Source organism: Wallemia mellicola (assembly GCF_000263375.1).
Source record: "Wallemia mellicola CBS 633.66 unplaced genomic scaffold WALSEscaffold_2, whole genome shotgun sequence".
Classification (NCBI taxonomy): Eukaryota; Fungi; Basidiomycota; class Wallemiomycetes; order Wallemiales; family Wallemiaceae; genus Wallemia; species Wallemia mellicola.
This window is the reverse complement of record NW_006531959.1, coordinates 352848-366771: the sequence shown is the minus strand read 5'-3', so window position 1 is coordinate 366771 and position 13924 is coordinate 352848. Positions and strand designations below refer to the sequence as shown.

General features: G+C 37.3%; 6 protein-coding genes across 6 annotated transcripts; 4 read left to right on the top strand and 2 right to left on the bottom strand.

Moving 5' to 3' along the window:
* Nucleotides 1-738: 738 nt before the first annotated feature.
* On the top strand, nucleotides 739-3467 carry WALSEDRAFT_35272 (glycoside hydrolase; the record flags this gene model as incomplete). Its single annotated transcript, XM_006956279.1, has 19 exons — nucleotides 739-790; nucleotides 835-1202; nucleotides 1245-1263; nucleotides 1307-1406; nucleotides 1452-1557; nucleotides 1602-1612; nucleotides 1661-2026; nucleotides 2071-2137; nucleotides 2184-2210; nucleotides 2255-2391; nucleotides 2440-2476; nucleotides 2527-2652; nucleotides 2701-2726; nucleotides 2770-2780; nucleotides 2833-2947; nucleotides 2997-3186; nucleotides 3247-3307; nucleotides 3354-3373; nucleotides 3417-3467. Exons 2-19 carry the CDS (start codon nucleotides 954-956, stop codon nucleotides 3465-3467), a joined length of 1719 nt encoding a protein of 572 aa, XP_006956341.1. The 5' UTR covers nucleotides 739-790; nucleotides 835-953.
* Nucleotides 3468-3838: 371 nt separating this feature from the next.
* Nucleotides 3839-5497, top strand: WALSEDRAFT_59320 (WD40 repeat-like protein). Its single transcript, XM_006956278.1, has 4 exons — nucleotides 3839-3989; nucleotides 4038-4046; nucleotides 4092-5152; nucleotides 5200-5497. Exons 1-4 carry the CDS (start codon nucleotides 3924-3926, stop codon nucleotides 5441-5443), a joined length of 1380 nt encoding a protein of 459 aa, XP_006956340.1. The 5' UTR covers nucleotides 3839-3923; the 3' UTR covers nucleotides 5444-5497.
* A 61-nt stretch (nucleotides 5498-5558) lies between these two features.
* WALSEDRAFT_59319 (Bromodomain-containing protein) lies at nucleotides 5559-8065 on the top strand (the record flags this gene model as incomplete). Its single annotated transcript, XM_006956277.1, has 6 exons — nucleotides 5559-5885; nucleotides 5933-6340; nucleotides 6390-7766; nucleotides 7815-7867; nucleotides 7912-7950; nucleotides 8001-8065. 3 exons carry the CDS (start codon nucleotides 5559-5561, stop codon nucleotides 7302-7304), a joined length of 1650 nt encoding a protein of 549 aa, XP_006956339.1. The 3' UTR covers nucleotides 7305-7766; nucleotides 7815-7867; nucleotides 7912-7950; nucleotides 8001-8065.
* Nucleotides 5559-8089, bottom strand: WALSEDRAFT_67299 (cyclophilin-like protein; the record flags this gene model as incomplete). Its single annotated transcript, XM_006956276.1, has 6 exons — nucleotides 5559-6340; nucleotides 6390-7766; nucleotides 7815-7867; nucleotides 7912-7950; nucleotides 8001-8032; nucleotides 8083-8089. 5 exons carry the CDS (start codon nucleotides 8087-8089, stop codon nucleotides 7376-7378), a joined length of 522 nt encoding a protein of 173 aa, XP_006956338.1. The 3' UTR covers nucleotides 5559-6340; nucleotides 6390-7375.
* Nucleotides 8090-8190: 101 nt separating this feature from the next.
* WALSEDRAFT_42854 (amine oxidase catalytic domain-containing protein) lies at nucleotides 8191-10973 on the bottom strand. Its single transcript, XM_006956275.1, has 3 exons — nucleotides 10399-10973; nucleotides 9659-10349; nucleotides 8191-9614 (listed from the first exon to the last, which is right to left on the bottom strand). The coding sequence occupies exons 1-3, from the start codon at nucleotides 10825-10827 to the stop codon at nucleotides 8503-8505; spliced, it is 2232 nt and encodes a 743-aa protein (XP_006956337.1). The 5' UTR covers nucleotides 10828-10973; the 3' UTR covers nucleotides 8191-8502.
* Nucleotides 10974-11192: 219 nt separating this feature from the next.
* Nucleotides 11193-12903, top strand: WALSEDRAFT_31145 (indole-3-acetaldehyde dehydrogenase; the record flags this gene model as incomplete). Its single annotated transcript, XM_006956274.1, has 4 exons — nucleotides 11193-11524; nucleotides 11569-11776; nucleotides 11829-12023; nucleotides 12071-12903. The coding sequence occupies 4 exons, from the start codon at nucleotides 11196-11198 to the stop codon at nucleotides 12833-12835; spliced, it is 1497 nt and encodes a 498-aa protein (XP_006956336.1). The 3' UTR covers nucleotides 12836-12903.
* Nucleotides 12904-13924: the final 1021 nt, after the last annotated feature.

Here is a 13924-nt window from a genome sequence, read left to right as displayed (position 1 = left end):
AGAGAAATCAGTTCTATATAGGTTCACTTGAGATAATTAGTATGTAAAAACAGTCCAACTAGACTTACTAGCACTATCTATAATTAATAAAGCGAACTTTGACTCGGCCATCATTGCACTTGCGTGTATTAAGAGTTGCTGTTGGTGATCTGCATTATATGCTCGAGCATATGCGACATTATCTAAAACATCTTGACCATTCAAACCATATCTTTCAGCAACTGCAAGTATTCTAACTGGTCGAAATGTGCCTTCCGTGTCAATATATAAACATTTACCTTCAGCACCACCCATAGTAATAGGAAGCTAAAAGATGAGAATAAAGTACTGTGATTGAATTTGGACTTACCTGGCAAGTGACGGCAAGCTGATGACAAAGTTGTGATTTACCAGTTCTGAATTCACCAAATAATTCTGTAATAGCGCCGGTTTCAATCCCACCTTTATATATTTAAATAGGTCACGCCAATATAAGCCACATACCGCCTAAAATAGTATCAAGGTTGCGACTACCAGTTGTAATCGTTATCAGATCAGCGCGACGAGCATGAACTTCAGTTGCAGTAGTAAAACCCATTGATACGAACTTTGAACCTTTGCAATGCAAAGTTAGCGTTTAAGATAATAAAGTTGACTAATACTAACACTCTTGCAGAATCTTATCAGCTTTAGCTTCCGATATACCTTTGACTGTAATTAGATGTTTCTTCGGTGTGAATGCGACAGATTCTATAGTATGGTATCCAGCTAACTCTAATTTCTGACAATCACCAGAGGAAATACCACATTCCTATTATCTGTTAGAATTAGCCACGAAAGAACATACTAGCGAACCTGAAGTTTAGAAACTAGTGTAGGACCTGCTGTAAATTCTACCTCATCTTCTGTAGCTTGCATAATATTTTGTTCTGGCATTATCTATTCCTTTGATCTTGATTGTCGTGTTATAAAAGATGTGGACGAAGAGGAAGATAGCAAAAATAATACTTGGCGGTATTTCTATCGGATTGCTAGCAAATCAGTTCTTCAATGTGAGCCGACTCAAGATTGATAACCTAACTAACAGATTTCTCCAGTACAAAGGTACAAACCAAGAACCGAACAAAGTGGTAGTCAAGGATATATCTTTGGAACTGCCTACGACTGATATCTACCTCGAAGCTGATCCAATTAAACGTGATTCTGTCAAGGGTGCCTTTCAAGTAAGTTACAATATATAAATTACCATTGAGCTCAAAATCTAGCACGCGTGGTCGGCATATGGTAAATATATTATTCTTTCCTCCTTTTACTTAATCCTATTCAGAAAGGGACGCTTTTGGTTTCGATGAATATCATCCTATTTCACGAACTGGTTCAAATCTTTCACGGTCTAAAGGTATTGGATATACAATAATTGACAGCCTGTAGGCATTTCTACAGCTTACTATTCTTTATCTAAAATTGCTTAGTGATACCATTCAATTGATGGGTTTAACAGAAGAATACAGAAGAGCGAGAGAATGGATAAAGTCCGAGCTTACGTTCGAAGTTGATGACAAATTTAATACTTTCGAGGTTAGTGCGTGGTTTTGCTATTTTATATTGTCTAATTATGAAAGACTACGATCCGGTAAGTTCTTATCTGATGTTTTATCTTGGTCTTAGTTTTCTTGTGAAGTGTTCTTGGTGGACTTTTATCATCTTACTATCTTTCTTCAAATCCATTTAATCAGAACATAGCCCTTCATGAACCAGATGCATTGTTTCTAGATCTCGCTGCTGATTTGGGTGAAAGACTATTATCATCTTTCTCAACTAATTCTGGGTTGCCTTTGTCGTATGTAAACCTGAAAGAACGTCTGGGAATTCCAGATAAAGACAATGGTGGATTTATAAGTACAGCAGAGGCTGCAAGCCTGCAGATTGAGTTCAAATGGCTAGCAGAACTTTTAGAAGACCCTGTTTACTGGACAAAATCTGAACGTGTCCTGCAAATTATTAAAGATTCACCGAAAATGGATGGTTTGACACCAATTTTCATTGAGTATGCACTTCAACCTAGCTCATAATAATTCTGATGCCTTTAAGTCCACGAGTAAATCAATTCTACTTTAGCCAAATTAGATTAGGTTCACGTGCTGATTCTTATTATGAAGTGCGTCTATCAATCTAGTCATACTTATTTCTAACCATAAAATCAGTATTTACTGAAACAATACTTACAGACCGTGAGCCTAGATAGTTGGTTTTTAACGTACTAATAGTGTATAAGGGAAAATCTGAGCATGTATATAAGGAAATGTACGACGAAGCTTGTAAAGGTATAAAGCGTCATTTAGTGAAAATCTCGCAAGGCCCAAAGAAGCTTATACATACAATCGAGCTAGCACCGAGCCGAAGAGACAATAGGTTAGTTCCTTCAGATGTATTCAAAGCTTAATATAACAATGGGATCAGACCAGAATATAGACCTTATAATAAGCAAGATCACCTGGTAATGTTTATTAGCTTCGAAATGCTTCAAATATTAAATTAGATATACAGGTATGCTTCCTACCTGGATTGCTTATGCTAGGCGTGCATCAAGGTAAAGATGAACTGGATCAGAAGAAAATGACCATCCAAGAACATGAAAATTGGTGGGTTGGGACAGAATTGCTAAAAACCTGCGTAAGTAATCATCTTAATGTCACCGTTAAAAAGCTAAACTATCTCTAGTACGATACCTACAATTCAACTGAAAGGTATGTAACAAGGATTGAATGAGCTTATACTGATTAGATTTAGTGGTTTATCACGTAAGAAAGATTAAAACTATAATCGAATCTATTAACATGTTGCTTACCAAAGCCGAAATAATTCACTTCCATCCAATTGGTGATCCTTTATCGTTGAAAGAAGATTGGTTTATTAAGAGAAGTGAAAATTCAAAGGTGGATCTTTTAGATGGACGTTACATATTACGGTAAGGTTTATGAAATGATGGTATTCAGAAAGATAACAGAATGAAACAGACCTGAGACAGTGGAATCTATCTTCATTGCATTTAGGTTAACTGGAGACGCTAAGTATAGAGAATGGGGGTGGCAGATATTTCAATCGATTGAGAAGCATGCTAAAATTCAAACTGGTGGTTACGCTAGTATAAAAGACGTCGACCAGCTACCTGTCGTATATGAGGATAAGATGGAAACGTTTCTACTGGTGAGTGGACTTTATTATTATTATTATTATTATTATTTGGATTTACGTAATTGAACACAGAGTGAAACATTTAAATACTTATATTTGTTGTTTGAAGATTCGACGATTGCACCTTTAGATAGTAAGTCAATAGTTTATAACAAGGACTGTTAATAATTCTATAATAGAAGTAGTTTTCAATACAGAGGTTAGTTGTTCTGCTTTCATATTTCAAAATTAACAAAATGCAGGCACATCTATTCCCAATATTTGAACCCTCATTTAAAAGTAATTTAATTTAAATTAATTTGATTTCAAAATTAGCTTTGGAATGACATTGTGTTGATATCACTTTGCTTGCTGTCTGCATGTTTGTTTCTAATATCGAGTTCACCATCTGTGAGGTAATAAATTAATCTAGTAAAACCAATCATAAGTAATCTTTTCAATTTCTCTTTATCCTTTTGTAATAAAAAGTCGTTAAATATAAGCAAGCGATGTCTTCTGAGCGTGTAAGCTGTTGATGAGTTTATAAATAGAGTAAAATACACAAACTGTTTCTATTTTTTACACATAAAATCTAACAACCATAATGCAATAACCTAATCTGATTTTATCTGTAAAATACTTCTTTAATGTCGCCATCATCACCACAATCGCTTACTGCTGAGCTATCAAAGCTAGCTTTAACAAAAGATGAAGAAAACACGTCGAGATCTTCATCAGTAGATAGTTTAAGACGTGACCATAATCGTACAATGGATGTTATGGGTAGGAATGCCGATACTTCACAAATAACAGACACCAAAAAGGAGACTAGAAAGGTAAGTAATACAGTTTATATCAAAAATAGCTATTAAAGTTTAATATAGTTAGAAAGAGTACGTTAGTTTTACGCGTTTTTTCTTAAAATCTAATGAACCTAGGATCGTTTTGTACCGAACCGTGCAGCTTTAGAAGCTAACAACACGATTGATGCTGATAACGATATCGAGCATGATCCACCTTTACTCACTAATGAGTTTGACAAAGACGTTGTTGGTAATAATAAGCGTATTTTCGCTTTTGCGGAACCACCACCAAGCTCAAGTTCTGGCGTTCATTCGACCGATATCAGATTAAATTTGTCTAAGTCTACTCAGTCTAGAGGAAATCAATCATCTCAAAAGAGTTTGAATACTCAGAAGCGCAATTTATCAAAGTTGAAACCAGATCGTGTTTTAGATGCACCTGGTTTAGTTGATGATTTTTATTATAATTTATTGAGTTGGTCTTCAACCAATTTATTAGCTGTTGGTATTGGTGCTAGAGTTTTTGTTTGGAACGCAGACGATGGTAGCGTTAAAGAAATATGTAATGGCGAAGATAGTAACAGTGGTGATCTACAATCCTTAAAATGGACGGAGGATGGTTCATATTTAGCTACGGGTTGGGCCGATTCTTCTATACAGATTTACGATATTGAAACTGGAAAAAGATTACGTAAAATGGCTGGACATGCATCAAGAATTGGTGTTTTATCATGGTCTCAACATATTTTGGCATCCGGTTCGAAGTCTAGTCAAATTCATCTACACGACGTTAGAGTACAGCAACATAAAGTAGGTGAATTGAATGGACATGCTTCAGAAGTCACAGGTTTAGCGTGGAAGCCACTTGAAGGTTACAGTCTTGCTAGTGGTGGTAACGACAATGTCGTAAATTGTTGGGATTGGAGAGTCGCAACAAGTAGTTCAGATCCAGCTCAAGGTAGGAACACAGAACCAAGGTGGAGCAAAAGAAATCACGAAGCAGCAGTAAAAGCACTTGCGTGGTGTCCATGGACACCATCTTTATTAGCTTCTGGCGGTGGAACAGGTGATCATACTATACACTTCTGGCAATCTGCTACAGGTGCAAGATTAAATTCACTTAAATTGGATTCTCAAGTAACTGGATTACACTTTTCACATCACACGCGTGAAATATTATCAACACACGGATTCCCGTAAGTGAAAAACAGATATGAATGAAGTAAAGTAACGAGTTATTTAGGGAGAATAATATTCAAGTACATTCATACCCATCGCTAGCTAACGTGGGAGCATGGCCAGCTCATGATGCAAGAGTATTGCATTCAGGTTTATCACCAGATGGTACGATGCTTGCAACAGGAGCAGGTGACGAAGCGTTGAAGTTCTGGAAAGTTTGGGAATCAAAGTCTGGATCAGCAACGACGAAGAAAGATAGCATGAGTATAACTGAAAGAGGCGGTAACAAGAGCGGAAATATTAGATAGACTATTAATTGTAATCCATAAAATTTATACATAAATTTATAAATTTATTATTTATTTATTTATTTAATATTTTATTTCGCTATTATCGCTACTTACTTCTTAATTTGGACCAGCCATGACGACAGTCAAAGATGAGTTTAAAGGAGAAGCAGACGACGATTACGTCGACGAGCCACTCCCAGTAGACACAAAGATAGACGATCACCACATCTCTGACGATAACCTCATATCTGAGAACTCACGAAAGAGAAGGAGGCTTGGATCTGATAAGCTAGAGACTAGCTACCAAGTAAATAACTTACAACAAGAGCTTGAACAAGCTAGGAAGCTATTTGATAAGATAAAGGATCTCAAGGATGAATCAGGTAGACAAGTATCGCTAGAGTTTTTAGAATTACCAAATGGTGAAGTTCTACCTGATTATTATTCGATTATTAAAAAGGTGAACTTCTTTTATTCCTATCTTCATAAGTCTAATAGACTCGACAGCCAATCTCATTTAAAGAAATACAAGACAGACTCAATAACAATGAATACGTCAGTTTACTTGAAATGAAGAACGATTTTGATCTTTGCTTCGCAAACGCAAAAAAGTATAACGCAAAGCAATCACAAATTGTTTTGGATGCAAAATTTATGTTAAAAAAGGTCAAAGAATCATTCCAGAAGTTTTGTGAATCTGGTAGTGTTGATGGTGATGTGGAAAATGATTCGAACTTACCCTCCGCTTTTCATCCGCCAGTTAAGAGCAAACGTGGTCGTCCTAAAGGTATTAACAAGATAGTCAAAAAGGTTTTAGATAAATTGGTAATACAGAGGGATAAACCTAATATCAGAGTTCTCTCAGAACCATTTATGGTTTTACCAGATGAAAAGGAGTTTCCGTACTATTACGATGTTAGTTTTCATTATTTATCTTTTAAATTACATCTAATGAGATTATTAGGTGATAGAAAATCCGATGTCTTTTGACATTATTAATAGGAATATGGCTGAAAAGTTCTACACTACGATTAGTGAAATTGTTGAAGATTTAGAGTTAATGTTCAACAACGCCATGCATTTCAATGAAGAAGGTTCCGAAATACACGCAGATGCCAAAGAACTCAAGTATGTTCTTTATGAATTACTCAAATTGCATGTACCGGATGATATGCTTGATGAAAAGCTTGCTAGGATCGTCTTAAATCAAGATGGCAGTCGTATGGAATCAACTTACGTTGAAGTCAAACCACCACCGAAAACCAAACCTCCAATGGTTTCAAGTCGAATAAGTCTTGGGAACTCAATAATGGCTTTAGATTCTAGTCAGTTTCAATCTGAGAGATCATCTATGGATAATGCACAAGAGAACATAGCCCATCAACTAAAGGGTTACTCACATATGGCTTCACCGTCACCTTCAGGCAATATGTCAACATCTGAAAGTAAACAAAAGCAAGATGACAAAGAAATTCTTGAACCAAGAGATCCGGAACCTGATTCAACACATAGTAATAAAATGCTTAAAATGCAACCTTCACTTAAAGCTCTAAAAGTTCATAGGTCCTTGATTGGATTTGAAACATTCGTTGATCATGCATTGATTATACCAAGCTCACCAGGTGCTAAAATTGAAGTGGTGTCATATAATAAGGAAGACTCTAATATCGATACAACAAAGGACATTTTATTGAGATGTAATGGTACTGTAATACCTTACAATTCAATAAATCCAAAAGTTTTACAGGACGGCCAACAAGCTTGGTCGATTCAATTGAAGCGTCAAAACACTGTTGAGTTATTCGTCACTCATAGGAATAGCGAGGATGCTATTGAATCAACTGAAATGTACAAAATATTCTTGCAAGCAAATTGTTGAAATAAAAACAATCGATAAATGTGTAATATTAATAATTTACAATGAATCTATATCATTATTAAAGTATTTGACTAAACATATGAATTTTCCACCCTCTGCATTGCTATCGGATTAGCATGTATAGTGACATTTTTTAGAATTATGTCATTCTTCGGTCTCCAGCCTTCCTTCTGAGTACCAGCTGGAACTCTTTCAATTGCATCTAGAGTACCATTCTCAGCACCATCGATTACTCTACCAAATATCGTATATTTTGTATTCAAATGACCTGCAGGACCATACGTTATAAAAAATTGTGATCTATTTGAATCAGGTCCACTATTCGCGAAAGCTACAAGACCTCTATTGTTGAATTTGAGTGTTGATCGTATCTCATCTGGATACGGTTCCCCGTATACTGATTGGCCACCCTTTCCAGTACCTGTAGGATCACCTGTCTGTACCATGAAACCTTTAATATTCCTAATACTCGCTTAAGATTCTTTCGTTGCTGAAATAATCTATTCTTACCGATGAAACTTGCAGTCGTCATAATAACCACTAGCACATAGGGATAGGAAGTTCTGTGTATGGTTTAATGGGGTAACTTTAACGAAAAATGATTCACCTCTGATGCTTGTGGTACTGCCTCGCAAAATATTTCAATCTGGTTTGATAACGTCAGTGAGACCGCAAAAGACTTCCTAATTAGCTCACTTTTAAATCACCTAATGATGTATGTAATGTAACTGACTATAATAATGTTATAATCTCCAGGTTATTTTCTAGAAATACCCACTTACCATGATGATGGGTGATAACAAGCAATCATTACTTATCAATTACAGAAGCAAACAATATGAGAATAAAATACAATGAGGAATGCATTAATTCTAGTATTATACGGCAATAGGGTAGCTCAACCAGTATGTCACCACGACGTTGTGCAAGATCGTTTAGTATATTCAAGTTCAACACATCTTTATACTAGTATGTGACTGTTATTGCAAGAATACAATTCATAAATATCCTGCTGTTCTCTTCTAAAAGTGCTGATCAATGAACAGTATTACATAGTCCATTATTAGTCTATGTCGTTCTTCGAATCAACAGTACAATCGCGCAACAAAATTAAATTATCTGTAATGATGTAGATGACATCTAAAATTGTTCTTTTATTAATAAAAAGCAATAAGATTTTCATCTAATGATTGCTACATTAGGTGAGCCTGTCTGGTGTATTGAAAGCAGGCATTGAGCAAGATTCTTCAAGATCGATGCCATTATCTTTAGCTAGTAGGTGCCCATTATCATCGGCTACGGCGTAATATGAATTACGTAAATCTCTTGATAGTGTTTCATTCCCATAATTGAATGGTGAAAATGATAAAGATGATTTAGCTGCGATAAACAGTGTATTTGGTACATCTTCAGCTCTTGGTATATGCCTAAAGCCAACCGAACACCATAGAGTTAGATCTTGCTGTCTAATCATCTCGTTATCTTCATAAAATTTGGTGAAATCAACGGGCGGTCTCTGTGGTAAGAAGGCATTAAAAAAGGAAGAAGCACTACGTTCGTTATCTTTGTTAACTGTAACAAATGCATGGTGATCTGCAAATTTAGCATTTCTTTCCATTTTATACCCATCAACAATATTATGTATAACTGAGTGAGGTATAATTCGATAAGAACGCGGATAACCGTAAGTATTAGTACTATTCTGGTTTCCGATCAACCAAAGGCTACTGGTGTTTCCATCCCAATCAATAATTGCGTCTTGCTCTCTATTCATTACACTCGACTTAATTTTCTTTTGTCTCACTGGAGGTTCATCATCATCCATCCAATCAAATTTATCCTCAGATACAACCACCTGTCTCTTCTCGATGCTATTTTCCTTACCCGCTATATCCAGGTCAACTTTGAAAGTTATAACATGATCGTGAATACTTCCTGACGACGTCGAACTGACCCTTGTACCGTAGGAACTACCAAAAGGATCGAAATATGTAGTTTGAAGATAACCTGAAGCGGCAACCTCAATTTCTATTGAACCTTCGGGATAAAGAAGGAAACTGAGAAGATAGTCATAATTCCCTACCGTGTATATACTGCGGATTTCAAAAGCGACTCCTCTGGTTGATCCAGAGTCAGATGATTGACTGTGTCTCGATAATGGCTTCTGCAAATCGTGTTCAAACATACAAATAGTATCATTTTTAACACGGTTATTACCTGATTCGTAATAATTGACATTCAAATAGGTAGCCTCATGAGAGCAGTCATAATTTCTGATCATTGTAGTAATACTCGTACCCATACCGTAACCTTACATTTCGTTAGCAAGTTAAAGCCTCGATCAATGTATTTACCTCTATCAAGGTATGCCGTGTAGGCTTGGAGAGGATCAGAACCACCATAGTTAGAAATTGCATCTTGTAAGGTTATCTCATATGCAATACGTTCGTCCTTGAACCTAACATCATAGAGACCTACACCTTGTTCTGGGCTATAAGAAATATAGAATGACCAATCCAACCAACTAACATATCTTTCCGCTGTATCGATGCGATAGCGCGGCCCGTTTGGAGAGTATGCGCGTGGTGCGGGTAATTCTTCCAAATCTCGGGTATTGCCTTTGACAGAACGCAAAGCCCATTGCATATCGGTGAGGTTTACTTTTGGAGAGGCTCTGATGCTTCCAGATTCAAAATCATTCATGAATGAATCTGTTGAATTCCACTTCCTATTACCGTAGACAAGCTTCAATAATTTCCATTCGGAGGTGTCTTGATTTGAAAAGTCAAACTGGGCAAAGAATCCCGTATAAGCAAACCACATTGCCGAATTATTTTGACTTAACATAAGCTCAACCCATGGATGTCTAAATGACCCGTCCCCATTGTTTGGAACAAAACCGGTATCATAGTTGTTAAAAGACCAAGGTGCACCTAACAAATCATTTAATGCAGGTGATATCGCACCAAATACTTTTGATATGATGTTTGAACGTTCTATATTCTCAGCTGGGTGAGATGTCTTTGCATTCCATGGTATCTTAGGCTAGGAATTTGTCAGAATACAATAACAATCTGTAGAAACGATGACATACATTGTGATAAATCTTGTCAGCAAGATTCTCAACCTTAGTATCAGATGATACTGGTAACGGTCCAACCAGTAGTGTCTTAATAATAGGTGGCTTGTCTGCACCATTAACTATATGAACTTTTGCCATACGATTTGGTTTAGGGCCACCTTGGTCAAGATATTTAATGGCATCTTCTTTATTTGGTTGCCAGAGCTCGATGGAATCGATGTAATTGTCCCTTAAATCTGCTTGATCGATTACTTTCAGATTGAGTGACTGATTTGGGTCCATGAGCCAGTCATTAAGACTAGTAAGCTCATCATTTGATAATTCTTTAAACGGATTCACTTTAGGTGCTCTGACTATAGGTGATGTATATGTGTTACTTTGTCTGACTTTGAGTGCAAACACGAGGCTAATTCCAATAAAAGTAAGAAATAACAAGTTCATTGTTGTGGTCAAAACTAAAGTCTGTTTTCACACCTTGTAATAATGCTGAGCAATCTGGTCTGACCATCTGTGTGAAAATCGTACCTGGGTGAGAGCGAAACTGTATTTTAGCCTTAGATAAGCTGTGCATACCGTATACGCAGCATAAAAAAGAACTTGGCTGTTCACCTGTTTACTCAAACGTTGCCACCTTATGTTGACATATTAAAAGTACGGTTATTTATTACTGTATAAGACATCAATAAACATACGATGAGATAATTTATCTTCATAAATCTGCAGAAAATTGTATTTTATTAATTTGAGCTATTTAATCATTCTCCACTTCCCGTGACTGCTGACTGCCGATTTCTCAAACCCTAACCATCATGACTACTTTCCAATACGATTTTGCAGCTAACCACAAGAACTCAGCTTTCCAAGGAAAAGTTGATTTCCCAACTGGTGTATTCATCAACAACGAATTCTCTTCTGGATCGACCGGTAAATCGATTGACGTCATCAATCCAACAACTTCAAACACTGTAACTAAAATCAGCGAAGGAACGGCAGAGGATGTCGACAGAGCAGTCGCAGCTGCTCACGATGCATTTGAGAATAGCTGGGGCTTGAACGTTCATGGCACTGAACGTGGTCGTCTTCTGGTTCGTCTTGCTGATTTAATGGAAAAACATGCAGATGAGCTCGCAGCACTTGAGTATGTTAATATTTATGTTGTGCTTTCTATCTAATCCATATTAGATCGTTAGACAACGGAAAGCCTTTCAAGTTTGCACGCGGTTTCGATATTCCAGAGGCAGCAGCCAACTTCAGATACTTTGGGGGTTGGGCTGATAAAATTCAAGGAAGCACCATCGAAGTTGGATCAGAATTGATGGCTCATACTCGAAAAGAGCCAATCGGTGTATGTGGATCGATAATCCCGTGGAACTTTCCTTTATTAATGTTTGTGAGTAAACAAGATCTCAGTAGAAGTATGGGTATCTAACTATCAACAACAGTCCTGGAAAATCGCTCCTGCTATTGCTACTGGTAACACTATCGTCATAAAGCCATCCGAGATTACGCCATTAACTGCGCTCCGTATGGCATCACTTATCAAAGAAGCAGGATTCCCAGCCGGCGTTATTAATATTGTGGTTGGCTATGGTCAAACTGTGGGTAACGCAATTACCGATCACTCAGGCATTGAGAAGGTATGTTGATACATAATCGATAACATGTAGATGTTAATGTACATTAGGTTGCATTCACTGGTTCAACCGCTGTAGGTAAACTGGTCATGAAGGCAGCTGCGAACAATGTTAAGAAAGTAACACTTGAACTTGGAGGCAAATCACCAGCAATCGTTTACGCAGACGCAAACCTCGAAAATGCTATCCAATCAACAGCATTTGGTATATGGTTCAACTCAGCACAATGCTGTTGTGCCGGTTCACGTATCTATGTAGAAGAAAGTGTTTACGATGATTTCGTCAAAGGCTTTAAACAACACACCGACCAATTGAAGTCTGGTGATCCATTCGACGATGTCTTCTTTGGACCAGTTGTTTCTGAAACCCAACAAAGCCGTGTCAACAAGCTCATTGAGAGTGGTAAGCGTGACGCTAAGGTTATCGAGTGCGGCGAGGAATCAAAGTTAAACGGTTACTTCGTTAGACCACGCATATTCCTTGATGCGCCAGCAGAATGTGAAATTCAACGTACAGAAATTTTTGGACCTGCAGTAACGATCACAAAATTCTCAAAAGATACTGATATCGTAAAGATCGCTAATGACACTGAATATGGATTAGCAGCATCAGTCTTTACTGAGAATATCAATAAAGCTCACAAGACAGCCCACGCAATCAAAGCTGGTACTGTCTGGATCAACCAACACAATACATTGACCAAGAACGTTCCATTTGGTGGTTACAAGCAATCAGGTGTTGGTCGCGAAATGGGATCTGAAGTATTGAACAACTACCTTCAATGCAAATCAGTCTTCACTAAATTCACTCAGTAAACGATATCTTCTTACTTTTTGTGTTGTTATAATATAACGAATGAATGAATACTCTTGCTTACTATAAATTGCTACATCCGTCAGCTGTGGCAAAATGTCTTTTGCTTGACTTGACAATGAGAGAATTATAGGAGATATGTAAATATATAGGTATATAGTAGTAACTCCCGATACATTTGTATTATAGATTTTAAATTTAATTTTTTTTCTCCCCGCATTTCCCAGCCTTCGTCACGCATTCCTTTCTTTAATCACAACAGCCATCATCACGAGTAGGTTATTTTCAATATTTACAGAATATATTGAACGTAGCCCTTTTCTACCTAAACCAGGCTCAGATTGGATCTAGATGCCGCTTACTAGTCGCTCTATTCAAGGCTGTTCACTCGTTTGGTAGATAGCTCTCTTCAAGGCGCCTTCGTCAATACTAGGATGTGTTTGATCTGTAGGTAACTCTTCAGCTTATCAGTAGTAGTGACTCCAACTTCTTGATTATCAGGCTTTGAACCAGATCTCCGCTATTTCAGGCCGTGTTTCCTTGAAAGGTTCGCCGCCACTATAGTTGCATAGAGAGAGTCTCGTCCTTTCCTGCTGCGTTATCAGGTTCCCGTTGGAAATTCACTACAAGCTGAGTTCTCAACCGGCGTCATTGGTTTCAACCCAACGCTAGGTACACTGCTGTGAATCACCCTACTCAACATGATTACCACTGAATCAGCGCTCCAACTGTGAAGGATCGCGCTTTGTGCGTACACCGTCTGATTTGGATCACTTTGGCTGCTTGGATTGCTCAATCTTCACAAACTATTGAGGATGGAAATATTCCTGGATAAGTCTTTGGTCGTGCGATGTTAGATATTGATATTGAGAGTTTGTTGGTGTCTTTTGGATAGGGCTTCTCCCCACAATCCCTTTAAGTCTCCCTAGTCATTTGGAATGCTTGTCTAGGGGACACGTGGGCCTCTCTTTGTGACTTCGACATCTATCGTTGTCATCGTTTCAAAGAGTTGGTTTTCAGTTATGATTTATTCTGGTTAGTTTTCTGTTTACCCTAAGTATCATTTATTCTTACGTATGATACACGAGATG

Coding starts and splice junctions, on each gene's coding strand:
- WALSEDRAFT_42854 (XM_006956275.1), bottom strand. CDS start 10,827: ATGAACTTGTTATTTCTTACTTTTATTGGAATTAGCCTCGTGTTTGCA. Junction 10,350..10,398: donor CTGACAAGATTTATCACAAT/GTATGTCATCGT, acceptor ACAAATTCCTAG/CCTAAGATACCATGGAATGC. Junction 9,615..9,658: donor CACGGCATACCTTGATAGAG/GTAAATACATTG, acceptor ACGAAATGTAAG/GTTACGGTATGGGTACGAGT.
- WALSEDRAFT_59320 (XM_006956278.1), top strand. CDS start 3,924: ATGGATGTTATGGGTAGGAATGCCGATACTTCACAAATAACAGACACC. Junction 5,153..5,199: donor TTATCAACACACGGATTCCC/GTAAGTGAAAAA, acceptor CGAGTTATTTAG/GGAGAATAATATTCAAGTAC.